The sequence below is a fragment of the Paramisgurnus dabryanus genome, chromosome 16 (genome assembly GCF_030506205.2).
Source record: "Paramisgurnus dabryanus chromosome 16, PD_genome_1.1, whole genome shotgun sequence".
Lineage (NCBI taxonomy): Eukaryota > Metazoa > Chordata > Actinopteri > Cypriniformes > Cobitidae > Paramisgurnus > Paramisgurnus dabryanus.
The window spans coordinates 20,988,059-21,007,516 of NC_133352.1; the positions used below are offsets into that span (position 1 = coordinate 20,988,059).

Below are 19,458 nucleotides of genomic sequence, written 5' to 3' on the forward strand. Positions count from 1 at the left end.
AAAACCTCCTTAAGCAAACCTGAAATCTAACCCTAAACCCAAGCGAAAATGGTTTAAAAACATAAAAAATTTGAGAAACCAATAAATAAAACGACCAAAAAAGATGCGCAAATTGGAATTTGGCATACGTATTGCACAATTTTCACACTTTGTGCTATTTATATGCACCTACATGAGACTGGGTATAAAAATACAACAAATCAAGCTCTGGAAGTGTACGGTTGGAAACACCAATAAAGAGATGGCCTTTTGTTAAGTAATAACTATTAACTAATAATTAGGGGTACTGCAAGGTGGTGGTGAAAAAGCAACATGATCTCATGGAAAGTCATGTAATTGTCATACATTTTTTTATGAATTTATTTGTGTCCATGGCACGTAATTCAGCTTTTTTTGTGCTTTGAGCATGAATGTCTTTTTCGTTTCACTAGCACGAATTTCGGTCACACTTTATTTTACAGCATCACCGTTACAGTGTAATTATACATTTAAGTACTAAGTAATAATCATTAACAACATGTAAGGGTTGGGGTTAGGATTAGGGTTTGGTTTAGGGTTAACTATGCCTAATTAACTGTTATTACTATGATAATTACATGTAACATGTATAACAAAGACACTGTAAAATAAAGTGTTACCCAAATTTCTATAAATAGATTTTCGTGTCCGTGGCACGACTTTCTTTTTCGCGTCATTTTATGTATAGTTTTCTCCTTTTCTTTCCTATTTTTAAATCATTGTTGCTTGGGATTGGGGTTAGATTTGGGGTTTGGGTTAGGATGTACTTTTATGTATTGGTTTCTATATGTTTTTATTCAGCTTTTAAAACCATTCTCGCCTGGAGTTGGGGTTAGGATGTCTAAAAATGTAACAGAAAGTGATTCTAACCCCAACCCCAAGTGACAATGGTAAAAAAAAAGGAAAAACTATGAGAAAACAATACATAAAATGACACAAAAAAAGAAAGTCGTGGCACGGACACAAAAAACATTTATAGAAATTTGTGCAAGTGACACGATAAATACATCCGTGCTCAAAGCACATAAAAAAGCTGAATTTTGTGCCATGGACATGAATAAAATAATCAAATTTTTCTGAACTATAACATGATTTCTGTGAAATCAGTCTGTGAAAAAGTCAAGGCACAATGATGATAAAAATATATATTACTTTTACTAGAAACTTAAACACAGGTACATACACAGAAGAATAGCATAACAACACAACACAACATTAATGTAACAAGCACTGACAAAGGAATAGAAATAAGGAAGGGGTAAAAATACAGAAATAATGAGTGAACTAAACAAGACACAGCTGTGAAACAATAAAAAACATGGAAAAAGGGGAATGAGAAAGATAATCAACACGATAAACTAGACACAAGAAACTAAAGCTAAACTGTGACAGCTACACTGTCAGAAATAAATGGTGAAAAATAGTTCCTATAGCTGTCACTGTGGCAGTACCCTTTAAAAAGAACTTAATTATGCAAAATGTAATTTTTGCTATAATTTAGAAAAACAAATTGAAATGGTTAAACTTAATTTGTTAAGAGTAACATAAAAATATATGTATATATTATAAAATTTTGTACAGTTTAATGTATCCTTGTACAGATATGTATACATTTGGTACTAATATGTACCTCTGGGGTACTAAAATGAACATTTTAGGTGCAAAGGTGTAGTTTTTGAAAGGGTACCGCCCACTTGACAGCTAGGGACAATATTTTCTTACAGTGTATATATAATGTGATTAACAATTAAAGCAAAAACCGAGCTCTACTGTATATTACAGTGGTTAAAAAAAGTTTTATTTTGTTTATTCATTATTGACTGAACATATTTTCCAATATTTTTTTTCAATCACATCTCCCTTATCAACAGAAAAACCCTAAAGTAAAACGAACCAACAAAAAAGTCCCAAATTAAACAGTCAAGACTGTACTTGTCAAGAAGTAGATGAGTACAAATAATAAACTCTGCATTAAAAGATTCCCAAAATAAGACATATTGTACTAACATTGTTATAGCAGAAACACAAAACCCCCCCAACCAGATTTCTCTCTCCAAACAAAAAAATCGACATCCTTATCAGAGTGAATATCCATGTCACGTTACATTGCCTCAGCATGTGTAAAACACAGATTCAATCAACTCTTCAAAATCTCACAGCGGTATAAATGTTGAACGTCCCACTTGAACTTTACAAATCTTTTACTGCTTATAAAATACTGCTCTCACACGAGTTCATAAATGACTGCCATGGTCTGTGCCTAATAAAACGTGTTGTGAAACTGTAAAGGAAAGTCAGAGAAATATGGCGACTTGTGTTGAGTTTGTGAGTAACAATGGCAGTGTGCAGAAGAAGGCTGAATAGACAGAGCTGGAAGCCATGTTTTGAAAGCCAGCAGTGATAAAGTCTAGAGCTCGAAAGGTCAACTTTACCCCAGGAACCGATCAATGATATCTCCACAAACATCATCTCATGAAGAACTATGCTGCACAGTGTGTATACAGGACAGACAAGCTTATATTTCACCAGTATTTATATTCTGTAGTCATTCTGTTCTGAAAACGTATATTTAAGTATCACACAGAACCTTCACATTTTGTTTTTACACAGAAATCAGCTGGATGTATAGTGTTAAACAGCTAAACAGTCCTATTGGTAGCCTCATTAGCAAATGATCAAAATAATTTTGAATACAGAAATATGTAAATTGTGTGTACCAGCCAAACACGGGCAGATCCATAAACCATGTAAACGAATCATCATTGTAACAATATTAAAGAATATCTTCTCAAAATGTATTCACAATGGCTTTACTTCAGAGTTCTGGTGCTTTGTGCTGGGGACAAACTACTAAATAAAATACATATAACTAAGGCGCCCATAATGGAGGGTAAATCTGAGGCGTCCTCCCTGGGAGAGCTCCCAATGAAGTGATCAAACGGGTGGTGGATTACTCCCAAATCTCCGATTTCAGATGAGGTATGATGCCTGAAACGAGGCGTAGCAGCTATGCAAGGTCTTTGAGGTGGGAAATCACAGAGCAAGATAACTAAGTTCAGCTATGCTCTACTGATCGACAACAAATCAAACTTATCCCTCACGCAGATTCAGATTTACATCAGAGTATTTACACTATCAACAGATTGTTAAATGAGCTGATATGTTACTTGAAATATTCAGTATGCAGAGTGATAGGTTTTAAAGGTAGAATTCACCCAAAAATCTGTTAACTTTTTGCTTTTGAAGAATAATAAAATGTGTTTCTTACACAATGCTATTATATGGCTTCACAATGCAAATAGGTTTTATGCACAGCTGCACTTCTTCCTGAACTTCAGCCAGCTCATTGTTTCCTGTCTGCCATTATTGTACAAACTGATTAATCCAGGTGTGCCTGACCTCAGTAGTCACAACAACAATAATCAGACACACCTGGATTAATCAGTTTGTCCAATAATGGCAGACAGGAAACAAGGAGCTGGCTGAAGTTCAGGAAGTAGTGCAGCTGGGCATAAAGCCTATTATATTATGCAAATTACATGGATCATGTGACATTTGTGTTAATTTAGTAACAGGCCTTTTTCACAGTCATTAAATTCTTCAAAAATGTTTTGATTTGGGGTGAGTAAATTGTGACAGAATTTAAATTTTTGGGTGAACATTTCCTTTAAAGTTGTCTTTCGGTATGGACACTGGATCTATAAAAATTAATAAAATTTTACCAATTTGCAAAAAACTAATTAGCTTATTTAAACGCTTTTTTAGCGAGCACGGAAATTATATATTTGTCATTTTATTTGTGCAAAAACATCTCTGTGCGATCTAATCTTTGTGAAGAAAATCAAGTAAGAGACAACATTGCTGAACACTGATATAAACTGAAATATTGCACACTCAGACAGAAGTAAACAGGTTTATAATATTGGCACGGCTCAAGCGAGTGTCAAATCAGACACAAGACTTGTCATTTTGTCTTTTTTTAAATTTATGACACAAACGAACATCTTTTTTTCCAAAAAAGTCCCACGGGCTTGTTATTGCAGCACATCTTTTTCCCTTTTTTAATGTTTTGTTTTTTTAAAAAAGAGTTTTATTGGTGGCTGTCCACTAAGAAGTCTTATAGAGTGCATTTTGGCAGTACTGTGCGTCTGTTGCGGGCAGACAGACATGAGGGCAGACGGCAGGTGAACGGGAGGTCCATGCGTTACATGTGACGCGTGGCGCTCTGTCGAGCCGGTCACATGCCAGAGGCTCCCAGGCCCATGCTGGCCGCGTGGCTCATGCACGGCAGCGTCTGCACAGCTTTGGGGAAGTCATGTGTGACGATCCGCCCGTTCTCCCCCCCGCTGCCGTTCCCGCTCATCCTGGTCAGGGTGGAGCAGCGCATGGCGTCGTTGATGGATTGCTGGGATGGAGACACAACAGTGTTAGACAGAATATGGAAATATGTGCAGAAGAGTTTAACAGATACTTAGTTTTAGTAGAAGACATTAAAAGATGATTTAAGCATCTACCTAATGGAGTATGCACATATAATGATTTGTTATGTTATGACTGGATAATTAGTTTTAGAAAAAGCTTTGTTATTTATCCTTTATGCTGAGTTTGTACAACTTTTATGTGCCTTGGCTACATAATGTATTTGTATTGGTACGGTTCTACTGGGTTACAACATAGCAGTTTACAAAGCCAATAAAGGTAAACAACACGTAATAGCTTGGATAAATATTAGTTTTTGCGTGAAAAAGGTTTTTTAGATTATAAAAATGTGAACTGCAAAGAGCCTTTTGTAGTATACTATTATTTTTAAATGTATGCTTGTCTGACTTGTTAGTCTATTTGGTGCACTTTAATAATACATTTCTAAAAATGATGCAACTCTGGAAACTATTCGATACTAACTAGTATTATGAAACAACAACACCATTTAGTGCAATGTTAGCTCACTATTGCAATTAAAAAAGCCTAACCACTTGAATGCCATATTAACCATAATTTTTTATGCATTTTGTTTAAAAACGACTTGTTAATTAAAATCAATTTTACATTAAAGCTTCTGTATTTTAGTCACATGCTGTTGTGTTGTCAACTTTAATTGCTCTGCTGAAGCTGTTGTGTTGCGCCCTGCAGGACCACCATATTAAGGCCCTCAAAACCGAGCTGACACTGTAAAGCATCTCTGACACGTGGGGAGACAATAAACTGATTTGATAAGCATGTAACACAAGATTAATTTTCTCTGGCGGCGTGGAAGTCCAGAGAGAAATGTCACTGTTTAATTGCATCTATTGTGAAGAGTACCTCACTATTGTAGTCACACCCCGTGGATTTGATTTCAGGGCTAATGACATACCCCTTTTAATCGCTTTTTCCAATCTGGGAACAATTTCATTGAGGATACACATTAATGCGCTGGGAGGTTATAGGGAGGTAGACTACTTGTCTAAGCTGTAAGCAAATCTATCTTAATCTGTACCGTTACATGGTTAACTTCTCCCCGTGCTGCAACCTTGTCGTGGTGGAGAGGCTAGCGTGCTTCTATGATCCTGAGAGCTATGCTGGAGGGAGCCTACGGCTCCTGGTAGGTTCAACCATGCCAGACTGGTTTTGGGTGAGGAGTGAGACGAAAGGCAGCACCTGGCCCTCCAAGTTGGGGGTTGGGCGTGGCGCTAACAACGCCACCTCGTAAAAAAACCTACTGTTACAGAAACTACAATGAGCAATCCTACTAACATCAGGCCCATAGTAGTCCCTGGCCACCCAAACTTTTCGGATGGCAGTATGACCACCCCTGATGAAATCCCAAGGGAAGTCAGGAGTGCGAAAGAGGGCCTACTAGGGCCTAAAACCAAGATCCGCATTGGAGCATGGAATGTCCGAACCATGTGGGAGACCAGCAAGACAGCACAAGTCCTCAGTGAGATGAAAAGATACCACCTGGACATCTTGGGGATAAGCGAGAGTCACTGGATAGGCTCTGGTCGTCAAGTCCTACATGAAGGGTCTGTCATCCTCCATTCTGGCCACGAGAACACCCATACACATGGTGTAGCCATCCTAATCTCCAAGGAAAAGGCCAAAACCCTGCTAGAGTGGGAACCAGTAAGTGAAAGACTGATACGAGTACGCCTCAACTCAAAGTTCTGTAAACTCACCATCTTACAATGCTATGCTCCAACCAATGAGGCAGAGGAAGAGGTCAAAGTAGATTGGTATGAACAATTGCAAACGGCGGTTTCAAAAGTACCCCAACATGACGTTCTTCTCCTAACTGGTGACATGAATGCCAAAGTGGGAACCAACAATTTCAACAATGAGAGGGCAATGGGTAGACATGGATGTGGCGATAGAAACAACAATGGAGAACGTCTTGTTGATTTCTGCATGAGCAACAACCTGGTCATCGGCGGCACCATCTTCCCACACAAAAACATCCATAAGCTCACATGGCAGTCACCTGATGGTAGGACCACCAACCAAATTGACCACATCATCATTAATGGTAAATGGCGCCGGTCACTGCAAGATGTTAGAGCTTACCGGGGTGCAGATGCCTATAGCGACCACCACCTAATCGCTGCCACTATTAAACTCAAGTTGAAGAAGCCAAACCCACAAGGCCATCAGCAGAGGAAACTGGACATTTCAAAACTTCAGTACCCAAAGGAAAATAAGGAGTTTGTGTTGCAACTTAGAAACCGCTTCAGCACGTTAGAGGTTCCCTCTGAAATGGAAGAAGAACCCACCATAAACAGCAAATGGAATGCTATCCAAACCATATACTTTGAAACAGCACAAAAAGTATTGGGCTATAAGCAGAAAGGGGCCAAAGAATGGATCTCCGCTAACACTTGGCTGAAAGTCGAAGAGAGGAAACAGCTGAAGGCAAAGATGCTAAACACCAAGTCCCAACGACTCCTCGAGAAAACCAACATGTCCTATAAAAACAAGGACAGAGAGGTGAAGAGGAGTGCCAGAAAAGACAAAAGGGTCTTTGTTGAACACCTGGCAAATGAAGCCGAGAAAGCTGCAACCAATGGAAACCTGCGCACTGTATACAAAATCACAAAGCGACTCTGCGGCAGATGCACAAACCAAACTACCCATGTCTGGGACAAAAATGGGAACATCTGTACATCAGAGAGTGAACAAGCAGCCAGATGGGTTCAACACTTTCAGGAAATACTCAACCTCCCTGAGCCTGAACAATCAGCCAATATCACAACAACAGAAGAAATCTTGGAAATCAACACCAACCCCCCTGACTCTGCTGAGGTTAAAGCTGCCATCCAAACCCTGAAGAACGGCAAGGCATGTGGAATAGATGCTATTCATGCTGAGATGCTCAAGGCTGACATTTCAACATCAACACGAGTGCTGACGGACCTATTCCAAAACATCTGGAACAGTAACACCATCCCTGAAGACTGGTCCAAAGGTCTTATTGTCAAAATCCCTAAGAAAGGCAACATTAAGAACTGCCACAACTGGCGTGGAATCACTCTTCTATCTATCCCAAGCAAGGTGTTCTGCAGAGTCCTTTTTAACCGGATGGAGACAGCCATTGACAACAGGATTAGACAGGAGCAAGCAGGCTTCAGGAAGGGAAGAGGATGTATGGACCAGATATTTACTCTGCGTAACATCATAGAGCAGTGCTTGGAATGGAATACACCCCTTTATATCAACTTCGTGGACTTCAGGAAGGCCTTCGACAGTGTCCACCGAAACACCCTCTGGGAGATACTGCACTCCTATGGAATCCCATCAAAGATCATCTCAGTCATAAAAACATTCTATGAACATTTTAAGTGTAGTGTCATTATGGGAAATGACCTCTCTGAGTGGTTTTCCGTGCAGTCCGGAGTGAGACAGGGGTGCATAATCTCCCCTATCCTCTTCCTAATCGCCATAGACTGGATTACAACCAACACCATAGCAGACAGACCCAGAGGCATCCAGTGGACTCTATTCTCCCAGCTAGAAGATCTTGACTTTGCTGATGATCTTGCTCTCCTATCAACCAACCAATACAACATGCAGGCCAAAACTGATAGGTTAAACCACTTTGCCAGGCAAGTTGGGCTCAGTATTAACACCTCCAAAACAAAAGTGATGTGCGTCAATTCCATCCCCACAGCACCCATCCTTGTTAATGAGGAACCACTTGAGTTTGTGGAAGAGTTCACCTATCTGGGCAGTCTCATCAGCAAGGACAGCGGGGCATCCAATGATATTAAAGCAAGGCTGGGGAAGGCTCAGGGTGCCTTCTCCCAACTCCGATCTATATGGAGATCAAAACAATATAGCCTTAAAACGAAGATGCTCCTATATAACTGCAATGTAAAGTCTGTTCTGCTGTATGGTTCAGAGAGTTGGCAAGTTATCAAAGCTGATATGAGGAGAATTGAAGTGTTCCACAATGGATGCCTTCGGCGAATATGCCAGATATTTTGGCCTAATAAGATCTCCAACAACGATCTGTACAAGAAAACGGGAAGCCAGAGCATCACCAAGGAGATTACACACAGACGCCTAAGATGGCTAGGACATGTGTTGAGGATGGAGCAGGACAGCATCCCAAAAATTGCCCTAAGATGGACACCATCTGGCAAAAGAAAACCTGGGAGACCCAAAACCACCTGGCGCAGAACTGTGACAAAAGAGCTAGAACACATGAACCTGTCATGGGGAAAGGCTCAACATGCTGCCAGGGATCGAATGCAATGGAGAGGGCTCATTGAAGCCTTATGTCCCATAGGGGACGAAGAGAAATGATGATGATGATGACATGGTTAACTGGTTACAAAGCGTGCTTTTGGCTAACTGGCTGTGATAATGATCACAAGAATAATGACATATATCTGGTCAGATATATTTTATAAGATGTATTGTTACGTGACACTTTAAATTAATAACATATTAGCAAAAGTACATTAGGTAAGGAGTGACACTGGCCATATTTTATCAAGCAGATGAGTTGACTGATGGTGTGTTAGCATCAGTCTAGACAGACTATTTTTGGAGTTATGGTGAAAAACAGAGACCTGCAGTGTCTCGGGGGAACACTTGCTCTGCCTTATGAATGAACAGAGAGACGATGTGTGTAAAGAAAACTCTAGTTTGTGGACAGAGCAGCTGAGAGAGAGAGAGAGAGAGAGAGAGAGAGAGAGAGAGAGAGAGAGAGAGAGAGAGAGAGAGAGAGAGAGAGAGAGAGAGAGAGAGAGAGAGAGAGAGAGAGAGAGAGAGAGAGAGAGAGAGAGAGAGAGAGAGAGAGAGAGAGAGAGACATGGGCATCGCTAGGCCATTTTTTGGGGAGCTTTAGCCTTCTACTCAGCCACCCTAAATGTTTTGCTATTACTGTAGCTTAATATACTGTACACAAATCTGTGATCTCTCCAGTCCCCTTTAAATTTCATATTTCAAATGTCATTTCATGTACCCAGGGTGTGATTTGTGAAAAGATGGGGGGTTCAAATATTTGTATTTATGGAAAAAAATATTCTTGTAACTGTTGAAATAAAATATGTATGTAAGCAGTCCTAATCACACCCGCCCTGAACAAGATTCAAACCGCTGTGATCTGGCATGAAAGTTGGACGCTCTAACAAGAAGGTTAAAGGCCATGAGCTCTAACGTCTGTCTCTCGAGCACTTTTTGAGGTTGGGAAGTGAGGTTTACTTTTACTGCACTGACTATCTTCCTTCTTTATGCTTTGCATCAAACATGCAAAAACACTTGTTTTTAATTGTATTATTTAATATAAAAAAATGCAATGCACAATGTACTCTCATTATAACAATAAATATGCTATACAACAGCAGAAGCAGAAGCGCTAATAGTAATACTCCATTCCTAATTTTACTGTTGTTGGCACTATTGCGTGGCAGCCTTTTTTTCTTTATTTTAGACCATTTATATGTCCGTTTGATGACCATTAATCATGGGGGAGCGAAATATAAAGGGATATAAAGACCAGGGATGGGGATAATCCCTGCCATCCCCCCAGAAAATCACACCCTGGTTGTACCCATCTATGCAATACAGTGGAATACTCCAATAATGCTTGTATATAACCCTACACTAGTAGTCAATCTATTTTTACTATAAAAAAGGGGGCTGAGCTCCCAAAAATGAAATCCTAGAATCGCCCCTGGAGAGAGAATTATAGTGGAAGAGAGATAAGGGCTTTTCATACTTCAGTACACTTAACCCTGGGTTCATTTAAAAGGAAGTTAGTTTATGAAAATTATAAAATTTTTGTGAACTACAAAAATGCAAATTTGTGTAAATGGTGATTTCATGTGCATGCATGACACGTGTTCAGACTTAATCCCGCATTACGTGTACCCATGGCCCTAAGCAGCACTGCTGCCCCTGGGTTAAGGATTTCAGTATTAAAAGCTCAAAACAGAAAAGGAGAAAAGAACGATAGTAAGAGTAAAGAATTAAAGAGAGAAAATCGCTGACAGTGGGCAGCAAGCTTTGGGTCTGTGGCAACGGTTAGATGGGGGGCAGGTTAGGCTGCTACGCGAGCGAGATGTGGCCTAGCTCTTGCGCTACTTGAGGCTCCTACCCTAGAGTGCTTTATATCTTAACAGTGTCGGCCCCGTACAGGCCGTAACTCTGCAGCTCAGTGTAGCTGCTGTCTAACGCAGGGCAGTAAAAGGCCTGAGCGGCCCGCGCGGACACCTTCATTCTGCGGGACTCTGTTCTCGACTTGTAGCAAAACTCCACCAGCGCCACCAGCATGGCCAGACCCAGACCACCGATCAGAATGTAGAAGACCCCAGCCACATTGCTGAGGCTAAGAGCACTGGTCTTGTCCTGTGGAAGGAGAAGCAATGATAAGACTTTAGTGGACAGGTAGACAAAAACGCACCATTTTTATATACATGAAATCATATACAGTAGGCGTATGAATAAACAGTTAATATATTAAAAGCAAAACTGTCTTGCTGAAAGTTTTAAATGGCAAAAAGTTTGAGCTTGGTGTGTAGCATTCATAATTATTTGCTAAAATCGATACCCAAAACTTAAAATTCATGTATAATTTACTCATACTCATGTTGTTTAAATCCTGTATGAATTCCTATGGAACACAAAAGGAGAAGAACTGATTGTTTTTATCATGAAATAAAAGTGATTATGAATGGTGACTAGCTGTCAGGATCCTGTCTTGTCATAGTTTCTAGCTCCTTGTGACAGGGTTCTGGCAGTACCATGTTTTATGTTAAGGCACTTGGCTTTGTTTATCTGACCATGTGCCTTGCCTGTCTTGTCTAACCCCGCCCCCTTGTCTCCTTGTTAATCACCTAATGATTGTTTGATTCATGTCACCTGTTCCCTCTTGATTTGCTCCCCCATTTAAGGCCCTTGTGTTTGCTGTCCTGTGCTCGTTCGTTTTGTACTTATCCTGTGTGTTGATTCTTATTAAATCTAGTCTAGTATTCTGTCAAGTAAGTGCACTTCCTTGTGAAGTTTATTGTTTAGTCTAGTTTTTTTGGTGTTTTGTTTCCCTAGTGTGTTTTGCCCCCTCGTGGGTTTTGTTTTCTCATTTCTGTTATAATAAAGGTTTCTGTTCTACTGTCTGCGCCTGGGTTCGTCTCCTGTTCCTGATAGAACGAACGAGCCACTAAGAACCCAGCAGACAGTATGGACCCAGCTGAGCGAGCCGCCACGCTTACCGCTTATTCGGTCTCCGCCAGAGGGAGGCCGATGTTTTGCGGAGGATTTCAGGCAGGCAGCGAAAGACACTCTCTTCACCCAGGATGAGCTAAAGGTCATCCTCAATCGATCGGCGCCCCCTGTCTCGGCTGTCCAGCCCGCTGCGGCGCCCCCTGTCTCGGCTGTCTAGCCCGCTGCGGCGCCCCCTGTCTTGGCTGTCCAGCCCGCTGCGGCGCCCCCTGTCTCGCCTCCATTGTCTATTGCTGCATCTCCTGCACCCTCATCACCCTGCCACTCAACCTGGTCCTCAGCTTCTATGTCCTCCCTGAACTCTCTTCCCTACCCATTCAGCCCTGGACTTCCCCTGCCTGTTTCTTCTCCGACTCCTCCTCTGCCCTGGAACCCCGCCTTGTTTCCTTCCATTCCCCCCATCATTTCAGGTCCTGCCCTACCACAACCTGCTATCCCTGTCATGCCCTGGCCCCAGATGGTGGCCCCCCCTGAGACTATCCCATCTCGTTTACCCTCCACCAAGCCTGCCCGGACTCCTCGCCTCAAGCCCTCAACACCCCCTGGACCTAAGACTGTCCCGCCCATTCCCACCCTGTCTGGACCTCCCCCCATGAACTCTGTTCCCCCCCCCTCCCCTGTTTGTTGTTTTTATGTAACTCCAACCCATTTGTTCTGTTGTATTGTTTACCATTGTTGTTAGTTGTCATGTTTTGTTGGTTCTTGTCTCTGTCTCAATCTTGTCTTATGTCTAGGGTGTTCCCTTGAGGGACGCCAGGTGTCGTCCCTTGGGGGACGCCAGGTGTCGTCCCTTGGGGGACGCCAGGTGTCGTCCCTTGGGGGAGGGGTACTGTCAGGATCCTGTCTTGTCATAGTTTCTAGCTCCTTGTGACAGGGTTCTGGCAGTACCATGTTTTATGTTAAGGCACTTGGCTTTGTTTATCTGGCCATGTGCCTTGCCTGTCTTGTCTAACCCCGCCCCCTTGTCTCCTTGTTAATCACCTAATGATTGTTTGATTCATGTCACCTGTTCCCTCTTGATTTGCTCCCCCATTTAAGGCCCTTGTGTTTGCTGTCCTGTGCTCGTTCGTTTTGTACTTATCCTGTGTGTTGATTCTTATTAAATCTAGTCTCGTATTCTGTCAAGTAAGTGTAGTTCCTTGTGAAGTTTATTGTTTAGTCTAGTTTGTTTGGTGTTTTGTTTCCCTAGTGTGTTTTGCCCCCTCGTGGGTTTTGTTTTCTCATTTCTGTTATAATAAAGGTTTCTGTTATACTGTCTGCGCCTGGGTTCGTCTCCTGTTCCTGACACTAGCTGTCAGAGTCTGGAATGGGGTCCTCTTATTTGGCAAAACATGAGTGTAAGTAAATAATAACACAATTTCAATTTTTTTATTTATTCTATGATTTATATTTCTCAAACATGGCCTCTAAGTACAGTATAATTTCATTTAAGTTTTAATAACAATTTAAAATGTAAAATTCGGATAAAATTATATTCATAAAACAACAGTGATAATCTATGATCTACTTCGAATGCCACCCAATTATTCATGGTAATTTTAGAAATAAAATGTATCACACCTTTAAACTTAGGAACATGCATTGGTGCACTAACACAAGCAGACACTCTGACTGACTATGTATTTAACCCGTTAATTCAAGTTACTACATCACAAGATGTTTAAACAACTGCGGTCCAAAATCTATATTAGTGATTGGCAATCATGTGGACCATGGCATGAATTTAAAGAATTTTGGATTTGTAGTACTTTGTACTCAAGCCTCATTCAGATAGCCAGCGACTTTCTCGCTGTGTGTCGCCCATCTCTTTCAAATGAGGCGTTTCTAAATCTGGTAGACATAAACAAATGAGTACCGTCCACTCCAGTAACTGACAAGAGAATGATGAGGTGAACTCCACTGCTTCGCTCCCATTGGTAATTCGCTTATCATTTGCATAAAGTTAAACTTTTCTTAACTTTCTCGGGTCGCTGGACACGCCCATACAGTCGCCAACTGTCACTTTAGCTTGTGTCACCGGAAGTCGTGTAGCTTCCATTCAAATGAATGAGATCGTGTCGCCCTGCTACTGCTCGTCGCTGGCTGTCTGAATATGTGTGTTACAAATACCGAACCGAATCGCTGGGTTACAAATTACTCAATGCTAGGTTGTTTCAACCCAACTGCTGGGTTCTTACTTTAACTCTAGTATAGTAAAGGACTGGAATTTGCAAGTTGTCTAGGACACAGAATCACTAAAATGTTTCACAGTGTCTTATAGTGTGCAACATTACGGGATGGTTTCCCGAACAGGGCATATATTGTATTTTTTGTAAAAACTACTTAAATGTCCTAATATAACTTAAGGCCTAGTCCTGGATTAATCTAAACCCTGTCCAGGAAACCACCCCTACATGTTTTTAAAATTATTCAAAGCTTTCCCTAAGAATCAGACTGTACTACTTGGCATCTTGGCATACACCCTGGCTCACCTTGATGTTAATGAAATAAATAATTCATGAATAAATGATTCTTTTGTCTCAGAGCTCTTCAGTGAATGGCCGGTCTTCAGAATTTCTTAAGTGTGTTCCATGGAAGTTCACGTAAACAAGGACATAATTTATTTATAAATTTTTTGCTTAGCTATTTCTTTTATTTTATTAAGAGGGTATAAAAACAGGGTGCCTAAACTGATAAGATGGTTCTCTTTGAAAAGGCAAATGGTCATTGTCTATTAGTGCCAGGTGGGTTTAGTGTTTTGGGGTGTGGCGGCCAGGGCATATGACAGTACAGTCAGCTGTCCACTGGGTTTGCATCCAAATACATGCACACTCCAAAGGCAGACAGGAGGGAGAACACAGAGGCTGAGGACCAAGAGAAGGGCTGCTCTCTTACTGACAGTCAAAACAATGTGACCAATCTCTCTCCAGAGTTTCATTTGTACTACCAGGCTATTTTAAAGTGTGAGGAAGTGTATCATGGAGCGAGTCATTCAACCTCAAAGAGTTTTTATCCTGGTGCCAGCCATAATACTATTTACACTATTAAAAAAATAAAAGCATATAAAAGCATGAAATAATTATGAAATAAAATATGCAAAAATTTAAAAATCAGGTACACACGACAATATTACCACTATTCATGATACTATCGTATTTATACACTTACCAGTACACTCTCAGAAAAAAGTACCTTTTCAAAAAGTAGACTTTTGTACGTAAGAGGTTCATATAGGGACCTCTTAGGTAGACTTGCTGTAACATACCTGTACCTAAATATTAAGACCTTTTTAAAAGGTACCGTCCCAGTGACAACTTTTGTAAGTTTTAGAAGAAAGTGTACAATAAACTTCTGTGTATTTCTGCACCTGTGACACCGCAACAACGAGTGCCAATGTTTGAAATAGCATACTTATATATAATACTATCATAAAATAATAATTAAAATGTATAATATTTAAAATATTAATATTGATTCTAATTCATAATAATAAAAATATTTATCAATTTTTCTAATATAATTATAAATATGATTAAATGCAATTTTTACAGTATGTACACCGTTCATATGCCCTTTATGATTATCTGACAATTGTGTGGCAGTTATTTAAAGATCACGTTCTTTCTGATCCCATTTTTTAAACCCTAGTTAGTGTGTAATGTTGCTATAATAGCATAAATAATACCTGTAAAATGATAAAGCTCAAAGTTCCCTGCCAGGCGATATATTTTCTTTAACAGAATTAGCCTTTCAAAGCCTACAGCGAACGGACGGTTTGGACTACAGCCCTCTACTTCCTGCTTTAATGACGTCACTAGAACAGTTTTCTGACTAAACTCCGCCCACAGGAATACGTCAGTCGCCAGCTAAGCTAACGGCAAGCTAAGCTGCTATCGAATAACAACACACTAAACAAACTACACAATCAGAACTCGTATTTCTGAAGGAGGCACTTCACAGAACAAGGAAGACATCAGCCCGTGTTTAGGACAGTGAAAACAGCGCTATACAAATAAGTAAATTGTGTGAAAAATACTGCGTTTTTAACACATTAAACATAAACACGTTATATTGCGCACTGTAAACACAAGCAAAGCTTCAAAACACAGAAAGAACGGGAGCTTTAAACTATCTTTTAGGTAGGACATTTCAAGTGTGCTATCAAAACGAAAATCATCAGCCTTAAGAAATTCATTAAATGAAATCATCTATATAAATGATCTACAAACATCCATTAATGGATCTCAATCAGGCAGATCTATTGCCTTATAAAGTGCAATGAGATGGAAATAAAGCCCTGGAGAGAGAGTAAGAGTTGCCCGTATAGGACGTCTAACTAAACCTACTGTAAGGGTGCTGGGGAGACTAAACTGAGGGGAACAGAACAGGACCAAATGTGTGAACTGACCTTTCTTCCGGAGTCCTTGCTTCCACACTCCCCCTTATCGTACCACCATTTGTTTTTCAGTTTGTCTAAGACGGCTTGCTCATTGAGCTTCAACACCGCTAGGTTAACTGGGATTCTTCAACCAGGGAAATAACATAAATAACATTATCAATGTTATTTTATGTTATTCATGCACATTAAATACATTCCCATTAATATCAACTCAACTGTTCTGTTTCTTTGCTTTAATTGACTACACAAACACACACACATCAGAAACATGTTGGTAGTTCATTGTAAAAGTGATATAGATTAATACTCCATCTAGCGATGCTGCCTTGCTCCCTGCTGCGAGATGTGTATTATTATCACTTTGGGTAACCGGCAGGCCGCAAGCACTCCACTCAAAATAACGTAAACAGGAAAAAAAACATAATTTGCATAATTTGATAAAAACTTTTGGGACATTTACAGACCAAATATAACACCAGATTGTTTTTGATCTAATTCATTTAGAGTTTGTCTGGAGTGTTTGGTCAGCTTGAGTTGCCGGTTACCCCCCATGGTAGAGATGGTTTTACCCGTTGGGTTTGTCACATTGGGGCTGACCTTGGAATCACCTCCTCCGCTGCCACACTCTCCTTTGTCGTACCACCATTTGTTTTTCAATTTGTCCAACAGGCCTTGCTCATTCAGTTTTAACACTGCCAGGTTTACTGGGTTTCTTGAAACGATAACGAAATAGTTTGGTCAGTGTCGGCCCGGATAGGCCGTTTGAGAGACAGCGTGATGGGAGAACAGACTCAGACGGATTTAAACACAACACCCACTGCTTTATGTAGGCTGGAATGTTAAATGCATGATGCAGTGGTTTCGATCTGAGTCTGAGTCATTGGTTCAGTATGTTAATATGTTTTAATGGAGAGCGATGCTTTTGTTAGTGGCTTTTGTGAAAGGCAGGTTTTATAAAGCCAGTAGCGGGACCCCTACAGATAAGAGGAAGATGACCTTAGATGTGTTTCTGCTTCATCTCTTTAGGGATGATGTCACAAGGGTCACTCTATAGAACAGGTGCCTTTATGTTTAAACAATGACTTTAACACTGAATAGTTGATGTTAGCCTTTGGCTTGAGTTTATAAATGTTTTTTTCTGTGTTTACTGTCTCTATATTTATGCTGCCAGAAATATCAACATTACATTTTCTATCTAGAAAAAAACTTGCAGTTGCATGACCTTGAGCATGAGGCTTGTAATGGGAATATAATAACCCTGTTACTTTTACCCTGTTAAATTCTTGTCTCAATATATATTGAAATGTAGTAATTTAGAAATGTAATACACCTGATAAAATACTAAGTAGTACATTTTTGCACCGAGCAAGGTCATTTTAGTACCTATTGTACCAGATGTAAGTTGAACATATTAGGACTTTTTAAAAGGTAATGCAAGTTTTATATATTGTTAGCAACACATATCATACATGCCTAGTAATATCTAATAGCAAAAAGCACATCTGAAGCATCTCTCTTTCTATCTCAGGTCTTGCACGCCGTGTAAAGTTCACAGGCACAAACGCACATTTCCCCACGACGGATACTATCGGCATCGTGAGCAAATGCCGTCTGATGCTCTGCACGTGTAGAGAGCGATTGACTGGCTTGATAAAATCCCAGAATTCTTTCTAATCCCAGAAGTTCCAGACAGAAAGAAATCAGAGAGTATTTCAGGAATGAGGAACAGACGATTACATTCAGTTTGATGAACATTTTCTTCAGGAGGTGGCAGTGCTTTTGGTGAGATGATTTTATTGACTAAACACAGATGGAAAGAGATAAAAGGGCAGAGACATCAATCTTGAGGGCCGTTGCATCATGACTGCAAAACAAACTGATTTAAGGTATCAGCCCGAGATAAGACAAGGCAAATGTGGAGAAGCTGTCAAAATGCACCGAAACAACCTAATTATTTTGCAAGTCAGTTAAATGAACCTACACATCACAAAGACAGAAGTAAAAAGCTCAATTAACATCTTTAGTCTATTAAAGTTCATTAAAGTTCATTAAAGCAAAATGAGGCTAGCAGACCATAACGTCCTGAGCTCTTAAAATCATCTGTATTATAGACTTTAATCAGAATCACTTAAAGGGATAGTTCACCCAAAATGAAATTTGATGATAAATATTAACTGTGTGCTTACTATCATTTATCAAAATATCTTCTTTTGAGGTTTAGAACAACATGAGGTTGAGTAAATGATGACAAAATTGTCATTTATTTGGGTGAACTATCCCTTTAAGGGGCGTTCACACTATGGACGATAACTATAACTATAGTTTTAAAAATTGTTCTTATTAATCGTCACTGTAAATGCAAAAAACCCCCCAGCATATTTACATTTCAATAACATGTAAACAATTGGAGGCACATGATAATTAACAAAATTTTAACTTAATCATTTGGTGGTGTGGGTGCCAATATAGACAGTTAGCGTTATGGTTAACTCTTTCCTCGCCACTGACGACTTATCTCGTCAATTAAGAGAAAACATTTGCATAAAAACGTGTTCCTGATGAGGTTTTATGTTAATCTGTAATACTGTGATTATCCACTAAAAGGGACACTTATCCAATTTATAAAAAACTGAAGCAAATTTTTTTTATTAATTTGATAATCATTCTGAATCTGATTTCTAACAAAATTCTCAAACAAAAATGCAATTATTTCAGCTTTTTGATGTGTTTTTTTAAGAAACTCTTAAATTCCCATATTTAAGAGTTTTTAAGCAGAGAATAAAATATAAATATGAAAAAAAATATTTTGTTTGTTTGTTTATTGTTTGTTTGAAAGCAGAGGGTCTGTTCTTTCATTTGATATGTTTGTATGTTTATATATTTTTAGAAGAACATTTTCCTGAAAGGCATTTCGTGAAACTATTGTGAAAATCACAAAAAATGCTGGCGGGCAACTTTTAAAAAAATGGCTGGTTGGGAAGGAGTTAAAGTGTGAACGGCCCTTTAGATTTCAAATTTATTGATGACAGATAAGGATGTTATTGTTCATTTTGACAACTGCACCATGTTCAACATCATAACCAGAGTATACAGTATATATACATACAATAATATGAATGTAAGTGACTGATTCTTAAAGCAAAGACTCCCTTAATGTTTTACAGTATTTCCACGTACTGCATTTATAGATTAAGTTACTGCTAATGCACATATATTTGGTTTTACAGACACTTACGCTGTAAAATGTACTTAAAAAGCTGCAATGCGTGTGAAGTTGAAATCACTTTTGTTAATTGCATTAAAAGTACACATATTTGTTCGAAAACAAAAAGGTATCACTTCATCTTGAAATCGATGAACATCTT

The 19,458-nt window shown here is 39.6% G+C and overlaps 1 protein-coding gene across 9 annotated transcripts in view; it reads right to left on the reverse strand.

The window, feature by feature from the left end:
* Window positions 1–3,488: 3,488 nt before the first annotated feature.
* The window catches only part of gria1a (glutamate receptor, ionotropic, AMPA 1a), an 84,202-nt gene continuing 68,232 nt past the window's right edge, over window positions 3,489–19,458 (reverse strand). The window contains exons 14-16 of one of the 9 annotated variants that reach the window (XM_065272048.2): window positions 16,103–16,217; window positions 10,711–10,845; window positions 3,489–4,423 (exon numbers count right to left, since the gene is read on the reverse strand). In XM_065272048.2, the coding sequence (XP_065128120.2) occupies window positions 4,256–4,423; window positions 10,711–10,845; window positions 16,103–16,217 (418 nt within the window). In that variant the 3' untranslated portion in view covers window positions 3,489–4,255. Of the gene's footprint in view, window positions 4,424–10,594; window positions 10,846–16,102; window positions 17,894–19,458 lie in introns of those variants that run through there. The other 8 variants (XM_065272042.2, XR_010536289.2, XM_065272062.2 and 5 more) reach the window with 8 other exon arrangements.